The following is a 12,148-nucleotide window of genomic DNA, read 5'->3' on the forward strand; positions in this document are numbered from 1 at the left end:
TCATCAAAATCACATCTTAACCACCTGTAATTCCTTTTCTGATGAAACTGCTCAAAAAGGTTATCAAAGATCTCTTTAGATATCATTTCTATCTATTCATAGTGACCTCTTAACTATTAGTTTTCTTCAAACCATCTTCCCTCAACTCCCATTATCCCAGCTCTCTTCCTCCATTTCTAATGACTATCCATTTTCTTTGCTAAACACCCTCTAACTTTCAACTACATTGAAGCTCAAGCCTCATCTGTCTCTCTAGGAAAGTCCATCAACACCTATGGTTTTAAGTAAAGACTTTCTCCTTCTTTCCCTTTGTAACCTTGAACTCTACTCCTGGGACTGTCCCAGACTATGACTGGGGAGCTTTTACCTTAACTCGCCAAGCTTCCACCATATCCCAGTTGCCCCCATACTGCCTCTTATTCCCTCTTATGTTTTCTTCAAGATTAGAACATAAGTTCTTTGAGGACAGGAAAAATCTTGTTTGCTTGTATTTTTATCTCCAGCACAGAACTGCAGTTCCTGGCATATAGTAAAGACAATAAATTTTTTATGAAACATCCATTCATCCATCACAGAGATGTGCAGTGAGGGGCAGAGAAGAGGCTGTCAGAACACCTGCCTCATGCAGGGGGGGGTTGTCATTGTGCTAGCTCTATTAGGCTCAGATCTTCCCAGGCATGGACCCTGTGTCAGTGCCATCTACCAATCTTTTAAACTTAGCAAATATTTAAATCCTGCCCAGTCTTCTTGTTTGAGCTCTAGTCTCACTTCCTAACAGCCTACTAGTTGAGTATTCCCCTCAAATTTTGTTTTAACTCTAATTCTGCTACAAAATTTTCCCTCTTTTTTTCCCAATGTTGAAATTTGGGTCAAAATATGAATTTTACAAGGGATCAATTACAGTTGCTGCTTATGCTAATTTCTTCCTAACTACCTTATAAATGAACTTATAACTAATAAAACTTCCAGAAAATATGTATTTTTCAACATAACATTCTCCCATACTGAGTTAAGCTGAGAGCAGATGTTAATGCTATATAAGCAGATGCCCCTCTGAAGAAACAAACTATGAAAACTAAGTTCACATTAAATACACTAAGCTTACTACAAAGTTATATTGATATATATATACTGGATACTATCAATTCTCCTCTAAACCCTCTGCATTCTGGCTTTCGACCTCATCACACAACTGAAAATGCTTTTGTTAGGATGGTTGACTTCTCCTGAATACTGTCTTTTCTCTGGGTTTTCCTTGTATTATCCCCTACCTGTCTCACAATTCCTTTTCAATCTCCTTTGCTACCATCAACTTTGTCATGCTCATAACTTGTGCTCTGTCCAGAGACCTTGTTTTTTCCCCCCTTTCTACATTTTCTCATTTGTTGATATCAGCAAAATAGGTTCCATTATATCTGATTTCCAGATAATTATCCAGCCCTTGACTCATTCTTTAACACTCTAGGCTACGTAATTGTCAGACCCAAATTGTTGGGAACTAAGATTCCTTATGTTCCTCCAAATATCTCCTTCAATATTTCCTCTTCTAAGAACTTCCCTCCATTGTATTTCCCCAAATCAAAAGGACTACTTCTAGTTATGCTGGGTACTGAAGGCTTTGAGGCAACAAAAATCTCAGGGGCTGTGAGACTACAGTTAGATCCAAGTATCACACTTGGAAAACAAAGACTCAGGAAAAGGCAATGAATGATTCAAAAAAAGGATCAAGTAAAAATGGTTTCTGCAATATGGAAATCAAGGCAGATAAAAGAGAACTTAGTCAGAAGGAGAACCTGTGCTCAGGCAGGGGAAATGCCAACCCCCCCCCCCAAAAAAAACACACACGCACAAAAAACCCCTTAAACAATCAATCAAACAACTAAGAAAACATTTACTAAGTCATTACTATGTTCCATGCACTATGTTTTGTTCCAGGGACACAAACAAAGAAAAGATGGAAAAATTTTTGCCCTTGAGAAGCTTACATGTATATAATAAAGTATTATAGAGAATAACCATAGCAGAAGATAATCATAGAAGGGAAAGCACCAGAAATTACTTCTTATGGAAGGAGATATCTTCGCTTAAAAATGAAAAAATGGTCTTTATAAGATTTTGCTCTGTAAATATTCTGCTCTATTTATCACTTGTTTCAACCATGTCCAACTCTTCACCCAAACTTTTCAGATCCTCCTCACCCTTTGCCTATCTTGCCTCTCAGATCTGTTTAGGATTTATTTAAAGTAAAACCCATTCAACATCTCAACATCTCAAACATCCATCGTTTAACTAAACAAATTTTAAGGAATTTTATGGAAAAAAATACCAAGGAGTGCTAAATAATTTATTTTGATAAAGTATTTCTAAAATTAATCCAAAGTATATAGATAGAAAGCATTTATGTCTAATAACTAGAAAAGTTTCTTTAGTGCTGGATTCAATTATTTGCATTAGGTTGAATTTTAAAACAAGTATAAACATGAATGAGGTTTTAATAGCTACTGAGAAATCAAATAAACTCAACAAACTTGACTGAAAATGTTAAACACATGAAAAAATTTGAAAATACTTTCCAAAACCAGATACCTGAATCATCAGCTAATCTGCTGACTCTTTCCAATACAGCAATACAATCTCTTTCATCATCACTGACTTCCTTCAAAGTATCAAGCAAGCTTCGGGCCACCATTTGTCTAGGTAGAAAACAAAATTGTTTAATATTGCAGAAACTATACTGATTTAAAAAAAAAAATCAACTTCCAAATTACATTCAAGTACTATTAGAAAAATGAATTTTTTCTCGTTTTTTTAATACTTAAGCATTTACCTTATTATATAAATATTAAGTACTAAAGTCAATTTCATAAATTTTGCTAAATAAACACTAATTTTTTTATTGAAATTATTCTAACTTAGGGGCAGCTAGGTGGCATAGTGGATAAAGCACCGGCCCTGGAGTCAGGAGTACCTGGGTTCAAATCTGGTCTCAGACAATTAATAATTACCTAGCTGTGTGGCCTTGGGCAAGCCACTTAACCCCATTTGCCTTGCAAAAACCTAAAAAAAAAAAATTTATTCTAACTTAATTATAGAGATGGGGTTACACATTAGCTGGTATTAAGTTTTTCCTAAGCTGGCTAAATTTGCATCTTTGCCACTTCCATCCACTACTCTCTGTAGTCTAGAACAAATCAAATAATCTCAGTGGTAGTGCTGCAGATAAATTTATGCTTCCCAATATTTTATCTTCTCCAAGCTACCCATTTCCCACAACCCACCCTACTAAGGCATAGGATGTCAAGGTCCTTTAACAACCATGTTATCTCCTCTCTTTTATAAATGTCTTTTGTAAAACAAAGTTCCCAAAGATGAGATGTGATCTAATAAGGACATAAAGCAGAGGAATTATTACCAACTTCATCTTAGACACTGTGCTTTTCTTAATGCAGCCTAAACCACTTAGTTTCTCTGAATCCATTGGGATACCACTGACTAATGTTGATTAAAATCTCTGGATCTTTCAGGGGGCAAATTGCTCTCTAACTCATTCTACCCCATCTTATAGTTACAAGTGATTTTTTTAGAAACTACTGTAAAGTCTTTACATTTCATTATTAAATTTCATCTTATTTGCCTTGGCCCAGTACTTTGAATGCTGAGATTTCTTTGTATTCTGACAATGTTATCCAATATGTGAGCAATTTCTCTCAACTTTGTCTCATTTGCAAATATAATAAGCATGCCATCCATACCTTTATCAAAATTAATGATAAAATGTTAAAAGATAATAGTGATCTCCCTAAGGCCCTCCACTAGATGCCTCCCCAAACAACTACTCTTGGTCCATTAGTCACCATTCCTTGGGCGCATTCATTTAATCAATTTGCTATCTGTCTGTGATGACTGAGCAGCTTCACCTTAGTCACTCCCTCAAATTTGTTACACAAGGACAACAGGAGAAATTGTCAAATTAATTTCAAATCTGAAAAACTGCCAGCATATAGTAAATAAGTAAACAAAATAGAGAAGTAATTTATACTTTGTTTTAGAATGAGTTTTATTATTTTTGCAGCAAGTGTTTTGAAATCTGGAATGCCTTAAAATGAGGAGAAAAAGAACTGGAATAAATTCACTGAGGTCTTCCAGCAGAGACTGGACTGGATGACCATTTGTTAAATATGTTTAAGTAGGAATTTTCCTCAGGTATAGGTTAGACTACAGGCCACTGAAGTCCATATTCTAACATACAAATGCTGAGATAATCTGTAAAGGAGATTCTAAGCCAAATAACTGAGAATTACTTACATAAAAAGAGATTTAGCCTAGGTATTTACTTAGATACCTGGGGGAGGGGGTAGGATAGTGCACTATTAGGGGTAAGATAGTGCAATATATGCACTATCAATTTATATAAGACATATCATTCATCTTACCTCAGATCTACAGAATCCAAAGAGGTTTAAGAATATATTTCAGGGGATCCAGTATTTCAATAGGAAAAAAATTACATCTCTATTTCAACATATTTGGTTTCCTTTGTAATCCTATTACACATTTAAAAATACTATTTTTGAAAAAGACTTCATAGACTTCACTGGACTGCCAGGAGTCTATGACAAAAAAAAAAGGTTAATACCACCTGATAATAATCCCTTAAATTAAAATGTCTAATAAGAGGAAGAACTTTGAAGTCTTAGCAAGATAATAATGGTAAAATACTTAAAAGCTTTTGAAAATTTAATAATCTACATTAAAGAGTAATAGTACAAAACATTCAGTAGCCTAAAATTAAGCATTTAAATAGTTATTCAAACAACCAAATTCTGATTATAAATAAATTAGGTCTTTCTATTAAAATGATGAAGTTTAAATATTCCAAACAGTTCCCATTCATTTACATCTTAAGGAAGCACAATAAAAAACACACCTGTTAAATACGTTCTCACTTGCAGCATACTTGTCCAGTCTTCCCAATGGAGTCAACATTTCATCTTGTGAGACGAAATCCAGGGCTGAAGGTATAATAATCACATCAGACTCTGAGCTGTAGTCATCCACACCAACTATCAGAGACATCAGAAATATGCCTTATAATCATAGCACTTTAAAACTAAAACTTGCCCTTTGCCAATATTGAGACAAGCCCCAGTAAAATCATTTCTTCTTTTTCTGGGGTACTTGTAACTGAAAAATAGGGGCGGCTAGGTGATGCAGTGAATAGAGCAGCGGCCCTGGAGTCGGGAGTACCTGAGTTTGAATCCGGCCTCAGACACTTAACAATTACCTAGCTGTGTAGCCTTGGGCAAACCACTTAACCCCACTGCCTTGCAAAAACCTTTGAAGGAAGGAAGGAAGGAAGGAAGGAAGGAAGGAAGGAAGGAAGGAAAAACAAAAACTTAAAAGACAATTCAAGAAACTACAAGTTGATTTATCAAATATGGAATGCATTACTGATTTCTTTCCCATGCCTATAGAAGGTACACAAATTTGGAAGTAGGAGTAAGGCTGGGTACTATACTCACAGCTTTATAAGCAAAAAAGAATAAAGCACTATACTACCAAAGTTCTCCAAACTTGTTTTCCTTCATGAATGAGAAATGGATGATGAATAAAAGAAAAAATTCTACTTTAAATAATCTCCAGATAATGAAGACTAATGGAATATAAATAACTGCCTTATTTGAACCAATATAGGAAAAACAAAATTATATTTTTAAAAACAAAATTCACATTATAAAGTCATTTAAATAGAATTGCAAAGCTTATTTTTCTTTATCTCACATTACTGAATTCAATAAATGACAAAAGGATACTGTCACGGGGCAACTAGGTGGCACAGTGGATAGAGTACCAGCCCTGGAGTCAGGAGATCCTGAGTTCAAATCTGACCTCAGATACTTAATAACTGCCCAGCTGTATGACCTTGGGCAAGTCATTTAATCCTATTGCCTTAAATAAAATTTTTTAAAAAAGGATACTGACATATACCTGTGTCCCAATCACCATGGGGGAAGGGAGGGAACTAGAATATCATATGTCCATTTATACACCCAAGAAAGATGAGTTGTTGAAGAATCCTGATTTCTAACTAACAGATTGTAGAATATTACTTAACTTTAAAAGGTAAAGATCTTCACAAAGTTAAGAGAGTTTTCATTTATTTCACCTTCACTTTTACTCAGTAAATTCTCTGGGATGTCATAATCCAAAAACCTGAAATCCTTTGGTGGTAAAATTATATACTATAATGAGTGAAGTAACAATAACGATTTCACTCAACTCTCAAATTCAAATGTGGGAAAGCAGTATTCCTCAAAGGGTCTTCCTAAATAGAGAAGCTTAGGTTTCCCTAGTTCTATTTTCATATCTTCCTACCTCCCCACTGCTACCAAGCCTGAGTGGCAATAACTATTCCAGATCTAATACTAAAATTTATTTACTGAAGGTCACCATATAAAAAATTCTATTATACATAAATAATCCAAAGAGTATCATTATCTTATTATTACAAAAATTTAGTTTTATGAGAACAATCTAGCAAATCTATTTTTAAAGTGGGCATTTTATCTATAAATGAATAAGAGATTATAAAATTCCTTCTTTGAAAACCTTTTCTTATCTCCCTTAGGTAAAACAAACATTCAATGTATACCTTCCATATATTTGTCTGGGTACTTTCTAATTCTATATCAATTGTTAAAAGGTAAAATATATCACCAAAATACCAACCAGAAATCACAGGATACTAGATTTAAAATTAGAAGAGACCTTTGAAGCCATCTGATCCAAATTTCTTTTCATGTAAAAAAGGAAACTGAGACTCAAGTGAAGTTAATTGATTCACCCAGAATCACACATCCATTCAATTTCTAGCCATTTATCAAAATATTGTAATGCTAGCCAAGATTTAAAAAAAAACCACTATGGAAGTTATAATAACACACCCACACTCCTCATATTGCCACCTCTCCCCCACCACACACACACACCCTTATCTTATCCTGCTGTGAAAAGTTTCTCTAGACTCAAAAATTTTGTTAGGCATAAGGAATAGAAGACTTGTAATGTGTTAATGCTTTAAATCTAAAAGCAGATCATTTTTAGTGAAAAAGGCACATGTGATTTACTTGTGGTAAGGCCAGTAGACATTTTTCCTAGCCCTTCACCATGAAAGAGTCCTGAATCTAAATTCAGATAAAAAATAATTTGGCCACAACTCCCACTTTGATAACTTCCTAGCTGAATGACTGTAGACAAATTTACTATGCCTCCATTTCCTCATCTATTAAATAATACTTGAACCATCTGCCTGAGAGTTGTTGAGATCATCAAATAAACTCAAAATACTTTGGAATCAAAAACTGTTATATAAATGTAAGCTATCATCACAGATGATCACATTTAATGAAAGTCTAACCCAATTAATTCCAAGAATCTGAACAAAGTGAAATAATGCAAGGACATACCAATGATAAACTTTTAGTGCAAGGAAATTCACTTCAAATATCAACGGAACTCATCATATGTGGTTAAGTAAATAATGATAACCTGTCAAAATTTATCTTATTAAAACCAAGTTACATTTGAATGCTTCCAAAGGTAAAGTAATAGTACTATATAAGTAATAGAGTATATAGAATATTTTTATAACTAGCAAATAATATAATAATATAAATAAACCAGTATTATATTAGTATGCCCATTAGGTCATTGAACTATTGATTTGAATGAACTCTAATACTTTCCCTTCAGAAGTAATCAAAGAGTTAATTGCCTAGCTGTGTGATCTTGGGCAAGTCACCTAACCCCACTGCCTTAACTAAATAAAATTTTTAATAAAGTAGTCAAACGTAACTTGGTTTTAAATAATTAAAGCTGCTTACAAGCATTTATATGGCAGTAGGCAGGTGGTACAGTGGATAGTGTAGAGTGCTATGCCTAAAGTTAAGAAGTTTCATCTTCTTGACTTCAAATCTGGATTTAGATATTAGCTATGTGACCTTGGGAAAATCATTTTATCCTGCTTGTCTAAGTTTTCTCATCTATAAAATGAGCTGGAAAAAAAAAATGGCAATCACTTTAGTATCTTTACCAAGCAAACCTCAAATGTGTTAAGAAGAGTTAAGGAAGGAAATAACTAAGTGCCCACTATGGCCAGGCTTTTGCTAAGCATTTTACAAATGTGATTCTCACAATAATTCTGGGAGGTGATAGAAGTGAATTTTAGAATTCCTAGATTGTTTCAAAAGCCACCAAACATTAAAGGGGAAAATTTCCATCTTGTGCCAGATGCCAAGTTTGATCAGTCATGGAGAACAGAATATTATTGATAGCATTATTTTAATTGTAGTTAAAAATCAGAGACAAATAGAGTCTTATTTTGTTTTGAGAACTCAACAAATATTGATGGTTACCTTAGGGGGAAAACTAATGCCAGGACAAATATGCTTCAATGTGTTATAAAGTTTTCTCTCATTAGCTCTTATTATCCTATAATTTTGTTCTAATGAACAAATGAGTTGAAATCTATTTTTCTTTGATTTTTGAAAGTAAATTTATTATGGAATTTGACCTTATTTCAAATATATTTGTCATTTTACAAGTATTACTAACAGCCAAGATTCAGTCTAGATCTTCCTAAGGCCAACAAAATTCTTCGCTAAGCTACATGGCCCAGACTAAGCTAATCAAAGGAAATTTTTAAATTTTTTTTAATTCCAAGGACTCCTTTTATTTCATCCTGTACGAAGAACCTAGGGGTTGCCACTTTTTCTCAAATGTTCCTATTATTTTACTTCAAAATATAGAAGAATTTTCTCCTGAGGGTGGGAGAAAAGAGAAAGATGTCACCATCAATAATCTAATACACATGGAGGGTAGCTAGCTAGCACAGTGGACAGAGCACCAGCCTTTGAGTCAGGAGAACCTGAGTTCAAAACCTATCTCAGACACTTAGTAATTACCTAGCTGTGTGACCTTGGGCAAGTCACTTAACCCCATTGCCTTAAAATTCTTTTAAAAATAATCTAATACATTCCTCTTCTACTGATAATTCCACAATTTTAAATGGGTCTTACTACTCTCAAAATTTTCTTTCCACTTTTTTACTATCACTATAATCTAACAGCTATGCAATCAATTAATGAAGTTTTACTAATTAATATTTTGCTTAACTGACAAAAGTAGGTCTGAATATATGACTATCCTTTGAAAAGACTGGATTATGGAAATAAACAACATGGTGTACAGGAGCTATTAAATTTTCAGTAAGCATTTACACATCATAAAAATCAGCAAATGCTGAAAATTAGAACTTGGTTTATTCTATTCAAATAATAATAATAATACAGATGAAATTTGGACTTTTTTAGGGAGAGCAAAATAAACTTTTGGAAAAGACTATCTCATCTTCAAAAAATCAAATAGTAAATAAACCAACACATTAACCATTAAGGCTTAACTAGACATGAGGCAAACATTTAATAAAATGCCCTTTTCTGTTTCTCATCAGGATCTTATTTTTATTTTTAAGTATATTAAATATATTTATGTGTGCATATGGATGTGTGAGAATGTACATAACATAAACAATGACAATTAGACAAAAAATTAAAAGGCATGTCTATATATATATATATATCTATATCTATATATATATATGTATATATATATATCCGTAGCAAACATGAATATCTACTTAAAAACTATCAAAGAACTGATAAAACCTGATGAATAGTAGTTTGATTAAAACAGCAAAATAAATTCACAAAAATTGCTAGCCCTTCCATATTATAGCAAAATCCCATTCAAAATAACTTTGAAAGGCATAAAATATTTGGGAGTAAACAAAGATGTAGATAAAATGAAAAACATTTGAGGAAATAAATAATTACTGGTTTAAAAAAATAGCTCAGTGAACAGATAAAATCAAGCTATGCTCAGTAGAGAAATATTCCATAGTAGGCAAATATTCCGTAAAACCCAAAAACACAAAATATTTTACAAAGGAAATCCCTAATAGACAAGAACAGCTAAGAGAACTTTGATAGCACTTTTGATAAAAGGAAAAAAGGAAAGGAGAGAAAAAGGGAGAAAGATAAAGGAAGTGACAAAGAGTGAGCACAAAAGAAAGATAAGGGGGGGACAGAGGAAGGGAAGGAGGGAAGGAGGAAAGAAGGTTTATTGTTTTAGACCAGCACAATATACACTAATTTGTACTGTCACGGAAAGAATGCTGGACTTGTACTAAGAGGACCTGGGTTCATATCCCCAGCTCTACCAAGTTACTTTTTATAACTCAGGCAGGAAATTTTGTCTCCCAAGGTTTGTTCCTTCAACTGCAATATGAAAAAATTAGAAGTCCCTTCATAAATTTCCCTTACAATTCCAAATGGTTACAGCACCTAAATAAAAAAAGACCACATCAAAGAAAAAAATTAAAGAGGACAATGGAAGGAGAACTTTCACAATCAAGATCTTGGGAAGAACTATTAAACAATAGTGAAAAGAGATACTAGAAAGGGGATACATATCCTCACTTCTGTCTTCTTTTCCAGCATTAAGTCTTGCATTTTAGTTTACCCATGTTCTCAGGGATTCTGAAATAATGGGTCATGTGCCTAAGGCTGCCCATGATCTCTGCCCCAACACTACATTGCTCCCCATTAATCATATCTCCCCCACTACTATTCATCATTACTTTAGCTTTTTCTGGCAGTGATGGGAGATATGGTATGTCCATATAAGTTATATGACCTTATGCAAGCTTTTATTTTCTTGTCTGTAAAATGAGGGTATTAGATGATCTGACCTGTAAGAGTGTTATCCAAGTTCCCAGAGCTAAGAAAATTTGGACCTCTGATTTTAGAATCTGATTCCCAAAGCCTCCATCCAAGGAGGAAGCTCCGCACAGACATTATTACATTTCCTTCCTTGCAAAACACTTCTTTGGGAACTTCTCTGCTTCTACATCCACACTCTTCCCCTTCAACCTTCTTTTGTGCAAAGCCTGCCCCCCATTGGATGGTAAATTCCTTGAGGGAAGAGACTATCTTTTCTTTATTTTTAGCTGATTGGCAGTGCATTTACTGACTTTTGATTGACCTATATGTTCATTTAGGTGTTTCTCACTACTCAATTGTTGACTCCAGCTTATGGTTGGTAGAGAGGTGGGGTATAACTTGTGGATTCAGAAAGGTCTTCCCTGCCTTGACAGGGGCAAGTCCCATCCATTTTTTGCCCTCTTAATTGAGTGGGCTATATCTGAGATGTCAAATCTCATGTGACCAGCTCATGAGATTCTATGTAAAAGTGCAGTTTCCCTCCAGCTCAAGTCATGGAATCCTAGGTAAAACATTCTACCTTACCCCTCCTGTTTGTTTCTGCATCCTTGTCTTCCCTTTCAAAGATATGAAGAAGCTAGCTGGTTCAGTAGATAGAGTACCCAGGCTGAAGCCAGGAAGATCAAAGTTCAAATTCTATCTCAGATCTTTCATTTTCTACCAGCTGTTCTTTCTTGGTTTCAAGGAACATCATGTATGCCCTTAGGATAAACTCATCACCTAAAATCTCATCAGCATGAAAATTAATCCAGTTTTGATATTCAATACATTCTTGACACCCTCAGTTGCCTTTCCCCACTGAGTGGGTGGTATAAGCAATAAACTTCTCTCTAAGTCTCCCTTTAAATAGAGAGCTCAGAACTTTCCAGTTAACTTCATTTGCTATCAGTTCCTCTGCTTGGTTTTAATTCCCTGAGTCCTCTCAGGCACTTCCAACTTCTTTTTGTATAGTCTTCCCCCAAAAGAGATCCTGAGTTTCACGAGGGCAGGAATTATTTGGATCAAGAAAGCTCAGCACAAAGTAGGATCTTAGTAAATATTTACCTACAACTACTATCAACTATTTGTTCTGTTACCTTGGGTTAAGTCACTTCACTTTCTTGCCTCAGTTTCTTCAACTATAAAATAGGTATGTTAATAGTACCTACTTTTTATCAGTTGTTGTGAGATCAAAGGAGGGATTTGTGTGTTTAGTCAATTTTTCAGCCCTCTTGACTCTGTGACCCTTTTTGAGGTTTTCTTGGCAAAGATACTGGAGTGGTTTGCCAATTTCCTTCCGAGCTCACATACTGGGTTAAGTGACTTGC

The 12,148-nt window shown here is 34.3% G+C and overlaps 1 protein-coding gene across 7 annotated transcripts in view; it reads right to left on the bottom strand.

Moving 5' to 3' along the window:
• PPP4R1 (protein phosphatase 4 regulatory subunit 1) overlaps positions 1-12,148 on the bottom strand; it is an 81,953-nt gene that overhangs the window by 57,958 nt on the left and 11,847 nt on the right. For 5 of the 7 annotated variants that reach the window (XM_074208754.1, XM_074208759.1, XM_074208755.1 and 2 more), the window contains 2 exons: positions 4,928-5,063; positions 2,587-2,693 (listed from right to left, as the gene is read on the bottom strand). In XM_074208754.1, coding sequence (XP_074064855.1) covers positions 2,587-2,693; positions 4,928-5,063 — 243 coding nt within the window. Of the gene's footprint in view, positions 1-367; positions 2,560-2,586; positions 2,694-4,927; positions 5,064-12,148 lie in introns of those variants that run through there. The other 2 variants (XM_074208757.1, XM_074208760.1) reach the window with 2 other exon arrangements.

Source organism: Macrotis lagotis, chromosome X (genome assembly GCF_037893015.1).
Source record: "Macrotis lagotis isolate mMagLag1 chromosome X, bilby.v1.9.chrom.fasta, whole genome shotgun sequence".
Lineage (NCBI taxonomy): Eukaryota > Metazoa > Chordata > Mammalia > Peramelemorphia > Peramelidae > Macrotis > Macrotis lagotis.